This window comes from Syngnathus scovelli, chromosome 3 (assembly GCF_024217435.2).
Source record: "Syngnathus scovelli strain Florida chromosome 3, RoL_Ssco_1.2, whole genome shotgun sequence".
NCBI classification, from domain to species: domain Eukaryota; kingdom Metazoa; phylum Chordata; class Actinopteri; order Syngnathiformes; family Syngnathidae; genus Syngnathus; species Syngnathus scovelli.
In genome coordinates, this window is record NC_090849.1 from 10793939 (window position 1) to 10812589 (window position 18651).

Sequence of the window (18651 nt, forward strand, 5' to 3'; positions counted from 1 at the left end):
CAAACGGGCGCAAGCTGACATATTTAAAAAAGGTGATTTGTGTTGTAGCCGTGAACACCGCTGACTTGGGCCCAATCCCACTCCTTTCTCTTAACCCTGAATCTTTATCTTGCACCTTCTCCTAACTCTTCTTTCGATGGATACAGACAAGGGTTAAAAAATAAAATCGCCCCAGAAATTGGGAATGTATTAACCTCGTGCTGGTTGTGCCGTAAAAAGACTATTTTGCTCTAATGCTGTCTCAGTTCGCTCGATAGCTAGCGTTTACCAACAAACATTTGGTTCTTGTGAATGTACAGTTCTTGCGGGAAAGGACATGACGATACGTGGTATTGAAATTGAACCTCCATTGCCTATGGGCTGCCTACATTTCCTTTAAAGGTGGTGCCTCTCGATTGGAGACAACACTGTGCTATCTGCTCATTGTCACTACACTTGACTGCAAATTTCTCAGGCCACTGATGACTTTGCCTGCCATTATCATGTTTTACAGAACAGGAAACTGGCAGGATGAATTAGCCTGATGCAAGATTTGTTCCAAATGCAACGGCAGCCTCGGTTAAATTGTTAACGGAAAGCAGTTCAGTGAAAATCAACCCTATTTATAATTGACTTCAGCACACAGTGACTATGTCCAATATTTTGCATGTGTACCATTCAGTACTGCCTTAATCCCTTTGGGCATGAAATTCAGAACAAACAGTATAACTTGTGAATGGAATCCTCTCCACTACCACATGATGGCATTAAGGATATGGGGCTTGTTCATAATGAACCGCACTTGGACCCTCCATCTTTTCAGTGTAAATCTATTAGTTCAGGGGTTGGCAACCTGCAACTCGACAGCTTACAACTATGCATGAGACTAAAGGTGATGCCTTGCGACTTTGATATGCCGATCAGGAGCAGAAAAAAACTAAACTTCATAAATTAAACATTCTTATTGACTATTGTTTTGCTAATATAAAATATATTTAGCATGTGATTTTTTTTCTTTGATAATTAAATTTGTCAGTTGAATGAAGACTTTTGTTTGTACAAAGTCTTTTCAGTTGATGGTTGAACAAGCATGTCATTTTTTGAGGTCTCCTGATAAAACATTTTTTTGGAAGTACAAGGACTGCACCTAACACCAGTTTCACGCTTACATGTATGTTAAAAGAAGGGAAGGCTCTGTCCAAATCCAGAACTTCCCTTTTAGCCAAGGGACAAAATTCATCAATTTCAAATGCAAATAAGATTCACTTCTAATGTTGTTCCTCTTTATGCAAACGGCCCACTTTAAGATTGCGTAACAGGCAAAAAAAACCATGATTATTTCACATTTTATCTGTAAAACTGAAACTTGGTTAAACTTTGTTCCCTTTAGCCATGGGAAAAAAATTCATCAATTCCAAATGCAGGTAATAATCGCTTTTCATGTTATGTTCCTATTTACGCAACACCCCAGTTTAAGATTGCGTAACAGGCAAAAAAAAAAAAAAAACATGATGATTTGCATGTTTTGTCTGTAAAACTGAAACTTGGTTGAACAAATGTGGTGAAATTCATTTGAATGCAATGGTAGATTTTAGCTTGGAAAATAGGACTTAAAGATTTCTGCTGTCGATATTGCCTTTTCGCCTTATCACTGAGAAAGTTACATGTTCCATGTACAAGTAAACGGCACAGACAAAAATGCGGACTGATATGAAAAGAGGAATGAAAGTTATTTTTGTGCATGTGGATTAAGAGTTCAACTAAATTATTATATTATTATTATATTGTCTACTGGGAGTGTGAACCTACATATTGTCTCAAGTTGCCAAACTTTAAAAAAAAAAAAAAAAAATCATCCAGCCAAGTCCACCCTGCTAGTTATCCATACATTTCTTCTCATGTTTATGCTGTTTACTCAAGACACCATTAAGTTCTGTAATGCAAGGTTTATTGTGTGCTAGCTCTGCATTTTCATCAACAGCCACTGTCCATGGCATGAGTCCATACCGTGCAATATGTTCTTTTGTCCCACCCTTTCCTTTCTGGTCACATATCTGCAAGATGCAGACAACCGCTTCTTTGATAATCTAAACTGCCACATGAAAATGATGTTTCCGAAGACTGACATAGAATTTATGATGACTGGCATTATAAAGTACAGTTTGGGCAGCAATTTTTAACTCCCACAACAGTAGCAATTCTGGCCCACTATAAATTGTAGAGTATTTTAAATTAATATGTATGAAAGTATTTGATGGCGCTTATATAAACATATTGTTTCAATACAGACATAAAAGTCAAGTTGGAATGTAATAGAGTAAGGTATAAAATCAAAGTTAAAACTTTATTTTTCACATAATTAATGATATTGTTTGGACACAATTATTTTATTCAGCACCTCATCTCATCGCTTCACACAGCCACTGGAAACACAAATGTAATCCAGTCCAACTACGGCTACGGATTTCACAACACTACGTACAGGCACTCATGGCAAATGTGGTTGACGTCAGTCAAAACACTACCACTTTTGTCCATATGGCGCCGCCATAAGCAACGAAAACTGAAAGGTTCCCTAGTGGGGCTTTTACCATGTACGTCAGGGGTCTCAAACTCCAGTCCTCGGGGGCCGCATTCCTACATGTTTTCCAAGTTTCCCTCGTTAAACACACCTGATTCAATTATCAGGCTCCTGCAGAACGTGAGGATGAACTGATCATTTGAATCAGGTGTGTTTAACGAGGGAAACTTGGAAAACATGTAGGAATGCGGCCCCCGAGGACTGGAGTTTGAGACCCCTGACGTACGTATTCATTTAGTATGAATTGAGCCATACACTCAGTTATGTGTCTCTATAATGTCTCTCCATCCATACTGCTTATCATTAGCATATGGTGGATGATCTGGAACCTAACCCCACTCACTTTGGGTCAGGGGCAGGCTGACATCCTGAACTGGTCGCCTCCATTTCAACAGACAAAATTTAATATTTTTTCTCATTCCCTCAGTATGGTGTAATACTAATAATAGTAATCTGAGATTGGCTGGCGACCAGTCCAGAATGTTACCCTGTCTCTCATTCAGTAAGTTTGGATAGTCTCCAGCTCACCCGTAACCCTAATGAGGACAAACAGCATATCCTGTAGAAAATGGATGGAAAATAATAATATTCGGTGGCTTGGTGCCGCACTGGTTAGCACGTCCGCTTCACAGTTCGGAGATGGTGATACTTTGACATGAAAATATGAATGAAACCAACAGAGATCAAAAGACTAGCATTCATTTCAATAATGTATGTATTTACATCTGCAACTGAGAGCCTACACAATTTAGAAAATGACTCTATTTGAAATCAGACTACCTTTTAAATACGTAAGTATTCAAACAGTGGTTTTCTATAGGAATCTTATCCAGCACAGCATCAATTCTGTGAAATGCTATACCTGGCTAATCAATAATATCTTTTGCCTCATTGCTGTAATATATCATTACTGTATTCGTAAATATTTATTCTGACTAGATATTTCTTTAAAAATGCAGTAACTCTGTGCTAAAATTTTGACTTTTATGGACTTTAACTCTGTAATAAATACTTAAGTCATCAAAACTGGTAAATGGAATAGATTACCTTTTGTAGCAAATTGTTCTACTCTACAATTAAAAGGAAATAATCACGTCCGAAGCCTCACATTCAGAGATTTCTACCATCATTGTGAGAAATCTTTAACATGAGCAGTGTCTTCATATACTAAATTAATTATGGTTATTATAAGAATCAGTTATGAATAAACACATAAAGGAAATTTGAGCAAATGTGTTATTTCAGAAGTGGGTATCAGTGGGTAATTATCGCATTAATCCATATCCAAGAAGTAGCTCTTAAAGGTTAGAGACTCTTAATCTAAAACCTTCCACTTCTTCCCCCTAATGATCTGATGAGGCCATTAATCTTATCTTGCTGCTCAATGAAGGCTCTCCCTAACAAATTGGTTGCTTTCACATCGCTTAAATTGGTGTTTCTGTAGATTTCTGAGATCGTTTTGCTGTTGCCATCTTACATTACATTAGTAAAGATTAATGAGGTCATCCCAGAATCAGCAATGTAAGACGGCATTAATGCCAATGAGATGTACAAATGAGAGTCAGAGTCTCTCTTTCTCTTAACCCAGGTAGCCTTTCCATCATTTTAACAAAGTACAATATTTATTACAATATAAAACTTTGTCCCACTATTATTCGTATTCCACCCATAGGCAGCTCTCTGGCTTTCATGTTGTTTGCATCCCTAACAAGTATAAATGTCCTTCCAGATAAAAGCAACAAATCAATAAGTAAACTAAAACATTTTTTTTTAAATATTGCTTTCAACAATACATTTAAAAAAAACATAATAAATGGTACAATAGAATGATCAGTTTCTATGGCAAAAGACTTCTTAAGACATATTGACTCTTGTAATATAGTGTCGTGTGTGTCTGGCCCTACTCAAAAACAAAGCTATACTTAGATCTCGTCCTTCCTTTTGGTCTACAGGTCATTCATCCATTCCACTCAGCCGGTTAAATGGTTAAGCGGTTAAATGATACCTAATTATTTGTATTAGCTTGTCCGTTTGTTTGTCTGTATGTTTGTTTGTTTGTTTGTTTGTTTGTTTGTTTGTTTGTTTGTTTGTTTGTTTGTTTTATTGCATGGCTTTACTATCCTAACTAATTATTTGAGAAAGTAAGCAACTGATATTACGTATATGCAATTACTTGGGCTCATTTTATTCTCTAAGTAGCCACAGTCACAACATAGGTTCCTCTATGACCGGAACAATATAATAGTTTATAATAGTCCATTCATTAAAATAACTCTCTGTAGAAAATAACCAAGGTGATCAGAATAATGTTAGAGAAGCTTTAATGGTAAACCACTATTTGAAATGTAATAATTTGAAATTAGATCAGATAAAATAAAAAGGTAATCAGAAATTGCTATACAGTTGAAACAGTTCTACTCAGTGCCTTGAGTGGGCCAGTGTGCAATGGCACTACCAGCACCAGGCTAAACGACACAGGCTATGGATATTTATAATATCCATCCATTTTCTGAACCTCCTCCTCACGAGGACCTTGGGTGTGGTGGAGCCTATCCCAGCTGACTTTGGGCAGTAGGAGGCGGGGGACACCCTGAACTGCTTGCCAGCTAATCGCAGGGTACACATAGACAAACAGCCATTCACACTCACACCTACGGGGAATTTGGAGTGGTCAGTCGGCCTACCATACATGTTTTTGGTATGTGAGAGGAAACCGTAGTGCCTGGAGGAAACCCAGGCATGGGGAGAACATGCAAACTTCACACAGGAATATTTAAAATACTACGTTAAATAAAAAAAAAAAACGTACGTTTTCTAGTGGTTCAAGTCATCCTAATCACATTTGTACTATGCTTCCCACCAGTTTTGAATATCTCATTGGCAGGCCAAAGAAATTCCCTTACCCATCACGCACCACACGACCCCAAGAAGTGGCTATTGCAGCTTTGGGATTGGGGGTGCTGGTAAGAAATGGCCATCCTGTGTTTAACACTGGTATTACATCTTTCAATAGCTCACATTTTTATTTTTAGAAATTAATTGAGGGCCACTCTGAGTGGGGGCAAGGGCCGTATGCGGCCCACGGTCCACCAGTTATCCACCCCTGCGCTATTTCATCACCCCGATCCGCTTTCTCTCCGCCCCTGTTGACTGACGTAGGAGCGAAGACTATTTGGTCCCACCTGCGAATTTCCTTGTCAGTCTCCCACAGCGCGTCCGCGGAGCATGTTCGTGTCTGCTGGACTATCATAAATTAACCGAAGAATGAATAGATTCCCATTTGTAAGTTTTTTCCACTCTTTCTTGGGATAAACGGCTTAAAGCCACTTTTGCTCGACAGTATTGGAGCATATTTTGTTTAACATAGCGCGTCGTCAATGCTCGTACTGGCCGCCAGTCGGTCTGTATTCTCGAAAGAGAGGAATAAATATTTGTTTTTTCTCTGGCGCTACTCTTGAGTGTGACAGTTAAGATACCGGGAAAAGTTTTATACTTTTTCCCGGTGATCGTGTCTAACTGTATAGTTATTTCAAATATGTGTGCTGGAAGGAGTTTGTTAACACCTCCATGTCAAAATTTGCCCGTGAACACATGTGAAATTCTTCACCTAAATTAGCCGAATTTACTCCTCAAAAGTGATTTGATAGTTCCCATTTATGGTTTCTTGTGTGGCATTATGCGCGGCATTTTGATGATCACGCGTTATTTATAGGAATTTGTGAATTTTATGAATGCCACCCCACATAATTAGGTCCACTTAAAACTGAAAATATAATGATCTCCAAAATTTTGTGAAATACAGACTTTGAAAAGTTCTCCTCATTAAACGACAAGTGAGCGCCTGGCTTACGTCCCCAAAAAAACAATTTGGCATAATTTTTTTATTCGGGGCGGTTGAAGTGGGCATAAGTAAAAAATTTTAGTGAAGTTGATCAGTTTTCTGATGTCAAGCACCATTAAGCTTGCTATGGATAGGATAACCCTTGATATCCATAATATTAAAACTATTGGATGATTGGTCATAGAATTTCTTTCTGGAGATGAAAAGGCTGAATTTAAGGCTAATAAAATTCAAAATGTTAAAGCGATTAGTCTAATATTTTCAGGTTAAAGTTTGCGTGAGTAGAGACGTGCACATGAACTTAAATGGAAAGTTTGCAGTTGTCATATGACGTGACAGGAGTACATGATAAATATCATGAGTGCGGGGGGGGAAAAAAAGGTACCTTTCTCTAGCCCAATCTCGTGCCTCAGTAGGTACCAGATCTACTCGGGTGTTCGGTTCGGCTTGGGGGCCTGCGACTGTTGACTTATGGACTTATGATCGTTTTGATTTATTGTCATTAAACCCAAACCCAAACGGCCTACAATAGTAAACCTTCAGAGTTGCCCCTGTTGTGCAAGAAAAGTCATGTGTCACCATTGCAATTATTTCAGACCAGATAAGGAGCTGTAAGTGGAAATGGAAGGCTGAACGGAATTTTTTTGTAAGCTTTTGCTTAAACTATCACTCACCCTGGTGCTGCTAATCCCGTTTGCGCAATATATTGATTATAAAAAACAGGTCCTTCATTAAATCTTACTGGGTTAGTGGCGCCATGGACCCACCATGATCCATGTTGTGTTGACACGAGCCATGTAATTTTCTGCTTTTTTTTTTGTACAAACTACAAAATCAAACAGAATATGAATAACATTGAACATTTTCTGTGCTGTCTAGTTCAGGCCATTCCTATTGGAAGGATTTAAGATGACGCACAGCGCAGCTCATTGATTGGTCAATTAGTGGACAAATTGTAAAATGTTTAATATACTTGGAAAAAAAGGCGAGTGGGTGGATTTTCTATTTTGTATTCAGCGTCAGTGAGTTTATGGGTGTCCTGACCCATGTAGTGCCACAGGACCACTTTTAATGTTCCTTGTTTCAAACTATTTCAAAATTTGCAGTGTCAAATGTTCAAAGTTAAAAAGCTAAAGGCATGACTGAAAGGTAGCCTTACCTTAGCCTTCTGTGAACCTTCCCTCTCCCCTCCCACTCCGTCAGTAAAGTAGTAACCTCAGCCTTTGCAATTACAAAATCACATATTGTCATACTGCGATGATTGGGACATTGAATCAACATTAAGCGATACTGGGAGGCAACCAACCATATCCATTTCACTGGCTGAAGAGGTGTGTCCTCACTGTTTCTCCACAGGTCATTTCTGTTTTGATTGGTTTGTTTGCATCCACTGCCTCATTTCCTTGGGCTGACCTCGACTTGCACATCAGGACCCAGCGAGAAGTCCGCTGCAGAGATGAGGAGTACCGCAGCGGCAACATCTGCTGCCTAAACTGCCCAGCTGGTAAGGCAAATGCAGGTTTAAGTGTCTTAGCCCATTGACACCATAGACTTGGCTCTCACAAATAAGAAGTTGCAATTGGGGTTGTTGACGCTTTTGTTTATGGGACAAATTTGAGGTTGATGCATCTTTTAAATGTTGACAGCTTTGTGCCTGTTTCAGGTACCCATCTGAAGTCGGCCTGCACTACACCAGGTGAAAAGGGGCAGTGCGAGGAATGTGAAGATGGAACACACACTCAGCATGCCAATCACCTCGCACAATGTATCCAATGCACCCAGTGTCATTCAGGTATATCTGCTTGGTGAACTGACAGAGAAGAATGATGAGGATAAATTCCACGACATGAGGTCTTATTGTTATTATTATTTTGTGGTTTCAGATCAGGTGATTTTCCGGCCTTGCAGTCACACCCAAAACGCTGAATGTCACTGCAAAGCAGGAGGATTCTGTGACCCTGAAGAAGCATGTGAGAGTTGCACAAAGTGTTCAAGGTGAAGATGTAGACTTTCCTCATTCATGACAGATAAAAGTTGTTTCTTTCTTTGCTTCAAATGTTGTTTGCCTGCCTCCCTCTGAATTAGGTGTAAGAAGGATGAAGAGGTTGTTCGTAACTGCACTGCTACCTCCAACACGGAGTGCAAGAAAATACCAACGCAGTCGAATTCTTCCTCAGGTATCGTGGAAGGTAAAAGTTTGATTGCTTTTCTTAAGGCAACAAATTTGCCGTACGTATTAGGTCTAAAATGTACAGAAGCGGATTAGAGCCAGTGAAGGAAGAAAGAGGTTGGCAGGATTCTCACCTTTAATTTTAGAATTCTGACTTTTCAAGTGAGGGTTCTGAGATTAAATTTACACATTTAATTCTAAGATCAAGTAAAAAAAACCCTCACTTTAAAGCCTGACTGAAGAATGTAGTTGAATCCTCACTTTTTAAAATGAGAGTACTGCCAACCTTTTTTTCTCTTCACTGGCATTAATCCTCCTCCTTGAAAATGTCAGCTTTTGCATGTTTGAAATAGTTTTAATATTACATAATGACTGATTTGAACATATATATAGAACCTTGTATCAGTATTCATTTACCATGGTGCTAATGTTGTTCTCTTTTTCCCTCCCACACCCACGCAGCCATTGTCATAATTGTAAGTGTGTTGGTCGGGTTAGGAATTGTCGGTGCACTCATTTTCTGCTGTATGAAGAAACGAGCAAGAGGTAGATGCAACACAAAAGAAAATTCTTAAACAAATGGGTACTCTACTTATCTTGGGTTCCAAATTTGGTTTTGATTTGAATTAATCTTGCATCTTCTCTTTAGGTTCTGTTGGAAATGAGTCGAAAGCTGAGGTAAGTTTCATGTCAGCATGAAGTAAGAGTAAGAAGGAATGCTTGAAAATACATTTCCACAAGGATATGAAGCAGGTGTGTTGAAATGTGTTCTTAAACTACAGCTTCACGTGCAGGAGGGGAGAAATGAACAAACCCAAAGGGGATGCTCTGGTTTCATCTTTACTCAGTCACTGGTGAGAGTTCAAAGCGCATCCGCTACGGTGGATGAGTGTCAAGCGCTGTGTGAAAGCCGCAACAGCTCTGCCAGCAGCTCCCAACAAAATTTAACCAGCCTGCCCCCTGCCCTTTCCACCCTTGCCGCCCCTGCCCAACGAGCCTGTCAGCCCGATTTGAGGGTGAGAGCAGACCTGCTTCGTTTAAACTTCTTGCCATTTCTCTCTGCCTCTCACCTCTTCATGCCTTCCACCTTTTTTACAGGCCTCTGCAAAATCTATGTTTTTATTTTAATGTTGGGTTTTCAGAGGTTAAAAAGGTAACATTTTTTTTCCAGTTCAGGGAGAATGAGATTGAAATACTGTCGTGTGAAACTTTCCATCAAATCCATTTTATGTTGCACTTATTGTTGTTAGGGTCGTATTGTAGTGTGTGAATAGAATGGAATGTCTTTAATGACATTGTACAACGGGTATACAACTAAGTTGGGATTGTTGGTGAGTTGCTTTCCATCTAGGTTGTAGTTCCAGTCGTGGCAGCAACAGGCAGGTAGACTGACGTATAAGGAATTGCACAAGATATTATACATATTAAGCGTTTTAGCATATTGAATAGTGTATTGCACACATTATCATGTCATATTGGACTGCATATATAACATTCAAGGAGTGCATATGTAATAAGCGGCACATTGGTGGTACAAGGTTTAGTAAATTGCAGAATGGATGTTAACAGAAGTGCGTTGGCAGTTTTTACGTTCGGTTTATTTGATTTATTTATTTTTTTGCTGTTGTTCAGAGAATTTATGGAAGCTGACTGTGATGAGAACCCAAACCTTTGGTTTGCACTTAGTAATGACAAAAAAAAAAGTTAGAGAGTCGAGATTATTCACACACTCGCAACGTATTTAGTTCACAGGGAATTGGGTCTCGTTTAGCTGGACATGACGTGGCAAGGGTCGAAAACATTGTATTGCAGCATTTCTATTATTCATTCTGTTTTGCAATTTAAACATACTGCGAACAAAATGTGGTTAATTAGAATGGTACAAAAGATAATTTCCTCAAAATTGTCCGTTATGACCGCAGAAGTGTACATATACTGGTAATTTAAAAAAATAAAGGTTTTTAATCTAATGTCACAATAGATTATTTTGACACATTCTTTTAAATGTACCATCAAAATATAATCATTCATTCCCTCCAACAAATTGTGTGTTTTTTGTGTGTGTGTGTGAGATCTGCCAGAGGATCGTTGTGACGTCAAGTGCTTACAATTTGGCATTGTCTAAGTCGTGTGCTTTATTTGGCACAAATTGTTTAACTCGTTCAAGAAACTATATTGAAGAGTGGAGTATTTAATATAACAATTTGATCTGTCTCGCTGATTATTCTAAATTATTTCAGGTGGTTTTGACTGAATTGCTTGACAGAAAAAGTCAGGGGCACTGGCTGTTCAAGCTAAATTGGTTTCAAGTTTTGGTGGATGACCAACCTCCATTTTGCAATTTTTAAAATCTTAATAGCTGTAACAGGTTTTGCACATTTGTCTGTAATGGCAATGGCCTGAGTTGTTAGTGCTGCTGAAAAACTGATGAGTCACCGGCAGCAGCCAAATAACAGGAAAAGGGCGTGTTAATCACAACGTTGCTTGTTTTTTAACCTGCTTGTAAAATGAATGCTTTCATCTTTTATGGCTGTGATGTAATAATATACTGTAAATGATTTATTGATGAATTGATTGCCTTGTGTCGTTGTTTAGGAGGATGAGCCTTTTCCCGAACTGATTCCTGTAAATGGTAAGTCTTTGCAATTAATTTGTGTTATTCAATTACTGTTGTGACTTAATGTCAGGAAAGCTGTTGTTCAACTTGACTAGTCTTACCCAGCAGAAACTCTCATTGTGCCGACAAGCTGGCCAATGATCTTTATCAGGTACCTGACTAAATTCAGCAGAATCTTTTTTTTTTTCTTTTTCAAGAGCAACACAAAATTAAACATGTAGTAACACATGTGCAACATAATATACCCCATGAATATCATAAAACAACTTATTTAATTGTATCCTTTGGCTCAATAAGAAAGTACATTATCAAAATATAAACATATACCGTAATTCCCCGACTATAAGCTGTACCTGAATAAAAGCGACACCAGCTAAAATTAGGGGGGAATCCTGTTTTGTTCATATATAAGCTGCACTCGACCATAAGCCGCAGGTGTTTTAAATGAAATGTCCTCATTTCCATTACCTGTATTACCAAGACAAATCCTCTTACAATATCATAAAAATAATGAAAAAACGTAGTTTATGAGTGTAGTTAAGGTATGTATTGCTTTCATGATCATTTTCTTTCATAAAACGCTCAAAATTTGAGAAAACAGTCTTTAATTCAGATCTGCCAAACCAGTAGCGGGTGATTCAATGTATTGTCTTGCGTTCTCTAAAATAGACAGTTAATTTGGATATTATGAAGGTAATCTGTTTATGATGTGACAAAAAGCTTTGTACTGTTTTGTTTGCAGGTGTCGACTCTCTCAGGAAGTGTTTTGAGTATTTTGAGGAAGTGGATATCGACTACTACAAGAGGTTCTTCCGTCAACTTGACCTGCACAGCAATGTGATCAGAAGCAAAGATCAACTTCCCTACGAAGACAGGATTCACGAGTTACTGAACGTTTGGATTGAGAAGGAGGGCAAAGACGCAAGTTTAAATGACCTGCTCAAAGCATTGCTCAAGTTTGATCAAAGACGAACAGCTGAGACAATCAAGGAAAAAGCTCTGGAAAATGGTCATTATGTTTTAGCAAGCAAGTCATTTTAACTTGTTTGAAGTTACTCCGCGTCCTTCTGATTGTATAATTAGATGTGGTGTACAGTTTTGTGCACTTGACTGCATTAGAACAGAAGTTGTATGTCTTTGAAGACATGCACAGGTACAGTACTGATTGGCGCTGCAGAGCTTTTCTGCTGGTTTGATCACACTGAGCAACAGAACAAATATGCTTGGAGTAGGGTGAATGCATTTCAGCTGCAACTTGTATCAAATGTCTGTTGAAAGTTTTTCAATGAACTATCACAAGTATTTTGTTCATTTTGTATCATGACTGTGACATTGACTGTGGTCTTTTAGAGCCAGTCAAATGAACACGGTCACTGGATTAAGTTGCAAGAGGGAATTATATTATTATTTTCCTTTCTTGTGAGTTTTGCGGGTGAGTCGCAAGAGGGAATTATTTTTTTAATTTCCTTTCTTGTGAGTTTTATGGGAAGCGGCCAAAGTTTTACAATGGCTTTTGTCTCATAAAACCTTGGCTTCAATTACCGCTAGTGATGGACAACGGTGAAATTACATGTACATCATGTTACATTATGGCTGTTTGGTTTCAGCAAAATGTGTCCGTTACTCCAGTCACCTGAAACACACCTGATTCATCAGCAAGTTTTGCGAATGCCCGATAATGAATCTGGTGATTTGTATCGGTGTGTTGCAGTCTTGAGGACCCAACTTCAAAATTCCACAAGCAAACAATGTGGCTTGCTTTTTGGTCCGTTTTTTGACTTTGAATATGAAATGTTTCCTATTTTGACTTGTTCTATGAGTTTAGAGCACATATTCATACTCAACGGATGAAGGAGGGAAGTTTCTCAATGAGCACTGTGAAGACTTTTGTGAAGCTGCTTCATGTAGCTTTGTTGAAGGTGTGTTAATGACTAACCCTTTCCTACAATTGTTAAATGTTTTTAAGGGTTTTCAGTGTCAGAATAAAATGTTAAGTTATATCATGCTGCTATGTATGTTAAACCTACAATATCTCGGTTAGTCATACTTGCTTCGAGTAACCGACGCCGCCGATGATGATGATGATGATCTCTAGAGTTTGATGAAATTGCACATTTAAAGTTATTCTATTTATGCAAAGTCCAGACTCGGTGTTAGCTTCATTTTAAAATATTTTTCGAAGCTTTTGAAATAGTTCTCCATTATTGGATTGTAATTGTTTCATATTTATAACTCTCTTGATTTATTTTCAAGAGCTGTTGTTGAAATGGGCCAGTGTGTTTGACTCAATAAAGATGTTTATAAAATTGTACAATACTGATTTTTTTTTTTTTTTTTTTTTTTTTTTAGTGCTCGGAAATCACCCAAAAATTTTTTTAACTTGCTTTCTGAATATGACTGATTGTGTCAATAGTCTCATGGATATTTGATCTTTGGCTTTAGGTACTGTTTTGTTTTGTGTTGTTTTCTGATCATACCGATAATTATTAACTAAGGTGTGCCTTAAAAAGGAATCTTTAACCAAGTGACTCAACCGGAGTTGGGCATATTGTTATTCTCCCTGTGCAGCACTCCTTTGCCAGGGCTAGTGCTTAGTGGTTAAACAGGTCTTTTGGTATTTCCCTTGATGTAAGCATTGGTTCATGGGCATGTACAGTGGGGGAAATAAGTATTTGACCCCTTGCTGATTTTGCAGGTTTGCCCACTTACAAAGAATGCAACGATCTACTATTTTAATCATATGTACATTCTAACAGTGAGAGACAGAATCCCCCAAAAAAATTCCAGAAATTCACATCATATGAATTTATAAAAATTGATAACCGTCTGATGAGGAAAAACAAGTATTTGAACCCCTGGACAAACAGCATGTTAATATTTTGTAGAAAAGCCATTATTGGCCAGCACAGATGTCAAACGGTTTTTATAGTTGGTGACAAGCTTTGTGCACATTTCGGCAGGGATGTTGGCCCACTCCTCCCTGCAGACAGCCTCCAAATCATTCAGGTTCCGAGGTTGTCGCCTGGCAACTCGAATTTTAAGCTCCCTCCAAAGATTTTCAATTGGATTCAGGTCTGGAGACTGGATTGTTGATCTGCACAAGGCTGGGATGAGCTACAAGAGAATCGGAAAGCAACTTGGAGAGAAAAGATCAACTGTCGGTGCAGTTATCAGAAAATGGAAGAAGCACCACACCACCGCCAACCTCCCTCGGACTGGGCCTCCACACAAGATCTCACCTCGTGGGGTCTCCCTGATCATGCGAATGGTGAGGAATCATCCCAAAACCACAAGGGGGGAACTGATGAATCAACTGAAGGCAGCTGGGACCACAGCTGCAAAAGAAACGGTTGGTAACACACTACGCCGTCATGGATTGAAATCCTGCCACGCACGCAAGGTCCCCCTGCTCAAGAAGAAACATGTACAGGCCCGCATGAAGTTTGCCATTCAGCACCTGGACGACTCAGAAGAGGCCTGGAATAAGATGATGTGGTCAGATGAGACCAAAATAGAACTTTTTGGCCTTAACTCAACTTGTCGTGTTTGGAGGGCAAAGAACACCGAGTACAACCCAAAGAACACCATCCCCACCGTCAAGCATGGTGGTGGCAACATCATGCTTTGGGGGTGCTTTTCAGCCAAGGGGACGGGACAACTCGATCGTATTGAGGGGAGGATGGACGAGGCCATGTATCATAGAATTCTGGACCAACATCTCCTTCCCTCAGTGAGAAAGCTGAAGATGGGTCGAGGATGGGTGTTTCAGCACGACAACGATCCTAAGCACACCGCCAAAGCAACAAAAGAGTGGCTGAAGAAGAAGCACATCAAGGTTCTGGAGTGGCCTAGCCAGTCTCCAGACCTGAATCCAATTGAAAATCTTTGGAGGGAGCTTAAAATTCAAGTTGCCAGGCGACAACCTCGGAACCTGAATGATTTGGAGGCTGTCTGCAGGGAGGAGTGGGCCAACATCCCTGCCGAAATGTGCACAAAGCTTGTCACCAACTATAAAAACCGTTTGACATCTGTGCTGGCCAATAATGGCTTTTCTACAAAATATTAACATGCTGTTTGTCCAGGGGTTCAAATACTTGTTTTTCCTCATCAGACGGTTATCAATTTTTATAAATTCATATGATGTGATTTTCTGACATTTTCTTTGGGATTCCGTCTTTCACTGTTAGAATGTACATATGATTACAATTATAGATCGTTGCATTCTTTGCAAGTGGGCAAACCTGCAAAATCAGCCAAGTCAAGTCAAGTCAAGTCAAGTTTATTTGTATAGCCCTAAATCACAAACAGTCTCAAAGGGCTTCACATAGCCAAAATTGACAATTATTCTCAAAGCATCCCCTGATCATAAGCTCCCAAAAGGGCAAGGAAAAACTCAAAAAAACCCTACCAGGGGAAAATGAGAAACCTTGAGAAGGGACCACAGATGGAAGGATCCCCCTTTCAGGATCACCAGGTTATAATGGATGCAGAGAGTACACAAGTAATACATAATATGAAAATCAATGAAAAAAATGGATGTCGGAGGTGCCCTCGATTGTCCTGGCAGTGTCCTCAAGGGGGCCGAGCCGCAGCTCCCCCATCCCGAACTGGTCCCCGAGAATCCAGCCAGCCGCTATCCGCTTTTGAGCCACCTAACCCCCTCCCCAGCCGGGGAGGAGGTGGGCAGAGAGAACAGAACAAACTCCGGCCAAATCGGCCATCACAAGTTAGTTAAAGGCCATCTCATAGAAATGTGTCTTTAAACGTGTCTTAAATGTTTCTACTATCAGCAAGGGGTCAAATACTTATTTCCCCCACTGTATAACAATGACTAACTGATTGACTATGTCTCGAGTACGCAAATGTTTTGTTTTTCAAGCGTTTACCTGAAATACATTAATTTTCTTTTTCCAATAAAATATGTGCTGTTAGAGGTTTGCTCACTCCAACTTATTTTGCAAAAACCACACGGGAGACAAGTAAGTCCTTTTAGACACCTGCAGGTGGAGAGTCCATTCGTCGCTGTGCGTACAGCGATGTTCGAATGGAGGTCTGAAATCTCCCAACTGCAAGGACATATTTATTAAGAGAAAGAGTGGGGGTAAGAGTAGACTGAATAGGAAGCCCTTGTGGTCTAGTCAAAACATATCAGGGGATGTTTTACGACCTTGTGTAGGATGAGACAAGGTAGGTTATTTATTACCGGTTGCATTCCAACATAATCATACGATAAGGATAATTTGAAAAACCCTAACATGTGCCAATTACACAAATTCTCCTATTTCTCAAATTTATTGACTTTTTTTTTTCTTTTTTTTATGAATATCCCTCTTTAACAGACATAAGATTCAATGTAAAATCCATCAGTTTTTGTCAATTGGGAATTGCCCAATGAATAAATTAATCTGTGTCCAATGCGGCCTTCTGCTTTACCAAGTTTATGGAACATAAAAAATTGGACTTTTTTTAATCTCTTCTTGCAGCTGTTGTTTAACTGCATAGCCTCTTGGGTTGAATTAATTGGCACCCAGGACTAGAAACTGTTGTACTATATATTGTGATGAAAGCTGTCAATGTGAATCTAATAGAGATTCCTAGTTTTTTTTTTTTTTAGAATCTGAAGTTACTTTTCACTTGCTCATCTTCCACATGAAAATATTGGAATTTGACTTAACAGACTAAAGTATATAGTTCAAAATTTAGAGTAGATAGCCAACTGTACTGTTTTGCATTAATGCAAAATGTATGGCTAGTACTGTGGCTGGTGTATTTTTCTTCGTCCAATGTAAAATTATTTATTTTGAGTAATTTAATTGAATTCACCCTTCAATATATCATCAAGAAAGTTGTTGCTCCCATTTGACTACTTGATACAGCTTCTAATAAGTAGATAGCCAACTGTTGTCAGGAATGAGTTGAGCCAGGGCGACCAAATGCAGCTTGAACCAGGATTTATTGCAGGGAAAAGGAGTTGGAAGGGAGGCAGGTGGGGAACCGACGACACAGACGGGAGGAAGACTCACGGCCAGCAAAACAGACAGACTGACCGACATGAAGTCCCCTTGGACGAGGTTAAAATTCTGACCGTGAGCCTTCAGACAGACCGAGGGAAAACCAGATGACAAGAACAGGAACACTGGGCACGAACAGGAACGGACACAACAGTAGACACCGACAGGGAGAAACACACGGGCAGGGCTTAAATACACAGGGTAACAAGAGGAAGCAGGTGACAGACATTACGGTAACGAAAGGGGTGTGGCCGAGCGAAGTGCAGGCCGAGCGCGCTGTGGCACGGGCGTGACAACTGTACTGTTTTGCATTAATGCAAAATGTATGGCTAGTACTGTGGCTGGTGTATTTTTCTTCGTCCAATGTAAAATTAATTATTTTGAGTAATTTAATTGAATTCACCCTTCAATATATCATCAAGAAAGGTGTTGCTCCAATTTGACTACTTGATACAGCTTCTAATAACCCATATTGGCTAATAGCCAAATAAACAGCAAGTACAGTATCTTCTCATAAAACAGAATTGAAGATTTGTGTAAATTAGGATACCCAATCTTTCTCTGCATTACAAAACACCAAAGGTTGTGCACCAATTATGTTTATTCAAGTTCCTGAAAAAGAAACCTGACCTTGTGCAATTTAATTTACTGCGCTAAATGTTTACAAATTAGGTCCTGTCACACAATCTGACAAATCAATTGACTCATCACTTCAATAACAAAAGGATCGCATCACGAACACACACAACCACAAATGGACCAACCTCCAGCTATGGCGTCACAATTTCTGGATGAGCCGGTTTTAGAGTTACATGATAAGGTTGATGGAATTTAATATGCCTTTCTTCCTTGTAGGGCACAACAAAGAGTCAGAACTGCACAAACTTCTGGCTGTGGACAAACACGTGTCCTAAAGTCAAACACATTTTATTTTGTTGACGCAGTGGTTCCCATTGACATTTTGTAGCAGTACCACCATGGATGGTATAATGCAGTGAGGTTTTGTGATCTGGAAGTGTGACCCAGGGCATGTTCTAGTTGAGGTACCAGACAAAGCACAGTTTAGAGTTGACTGTCATGAAGAAAGTATTTTTCAGCATGTTTTCCCTCACACAAATGATGGTCAACCCTGAAACCAGGACTTGAGGTGGGCCTGGCACATGACAAGGGCCCCCCTCCCCATGGATTCACCACTTGTGAGAGGGTTCAGTATGAGCTCTAGGTGGCATCCTTTTTCAATCATGATAACCCAGTGAGTAATTTTGATGTTTTTAAATGATTTTAATATTTAATATATTTAATATTTTTATATTTCAACTGATAATAGAGTTCAAACATTAAATATTTTGTCAATGATTAATTTGATCATTTCAATATATTTCATGTATAATTACATCTTTAAAACCGGATTTTGCCACTTGATATGTCAACCGAAAATGACAACATGCTCAA

At 39.2% G+C, this 18651-nt stretch overlaps 1 protein-coding gene across 8 annotated transcripts; it reads left to right on the forward strand.

Annotated features, from left to right (window-relative positions):
• The first annotated feature begins 5696 nt into the window (after positions 1-5696).
• Positions 5697-13502, forward strand: hdr (hematopoietic death receptor). 8 transcript variants are annotated; one of them, XM_049716480.1, is made up of 10 exons: positions 5697-5842; positions 7758-7905; positions 8065-8193; positions 8285-8396; positions 8487-8590; positions 9034-9117; positions 9221-9249; positions 9354-9587; positions 11167-11203; positions 11931-13502. In XM_049716480.1, exons 1-10 carry the CDS (start codon positions 5825-5827, stop codon positions 12227-12229), a joined length of 1194 nt encoding a protein of 397 aa, XP_049572437.1. In that variant the 5' UTR covers positions 5697-5824; the 3' UTR covers positions 12230-13502. The 8 variants fall into 8 exon arrangements, with proteins under 8 accessions (XP_049572437.1, XP_049572441.1, XP_049572438.1 ...); XM_049716484.1 differs by having other exon boundaries at positions 9354-9425; XM_049716481.1 differs by having other exon boundaries at positions 9366-9587.
• Positions 13503-18651: the final 5149 nt, after the last annotated feature.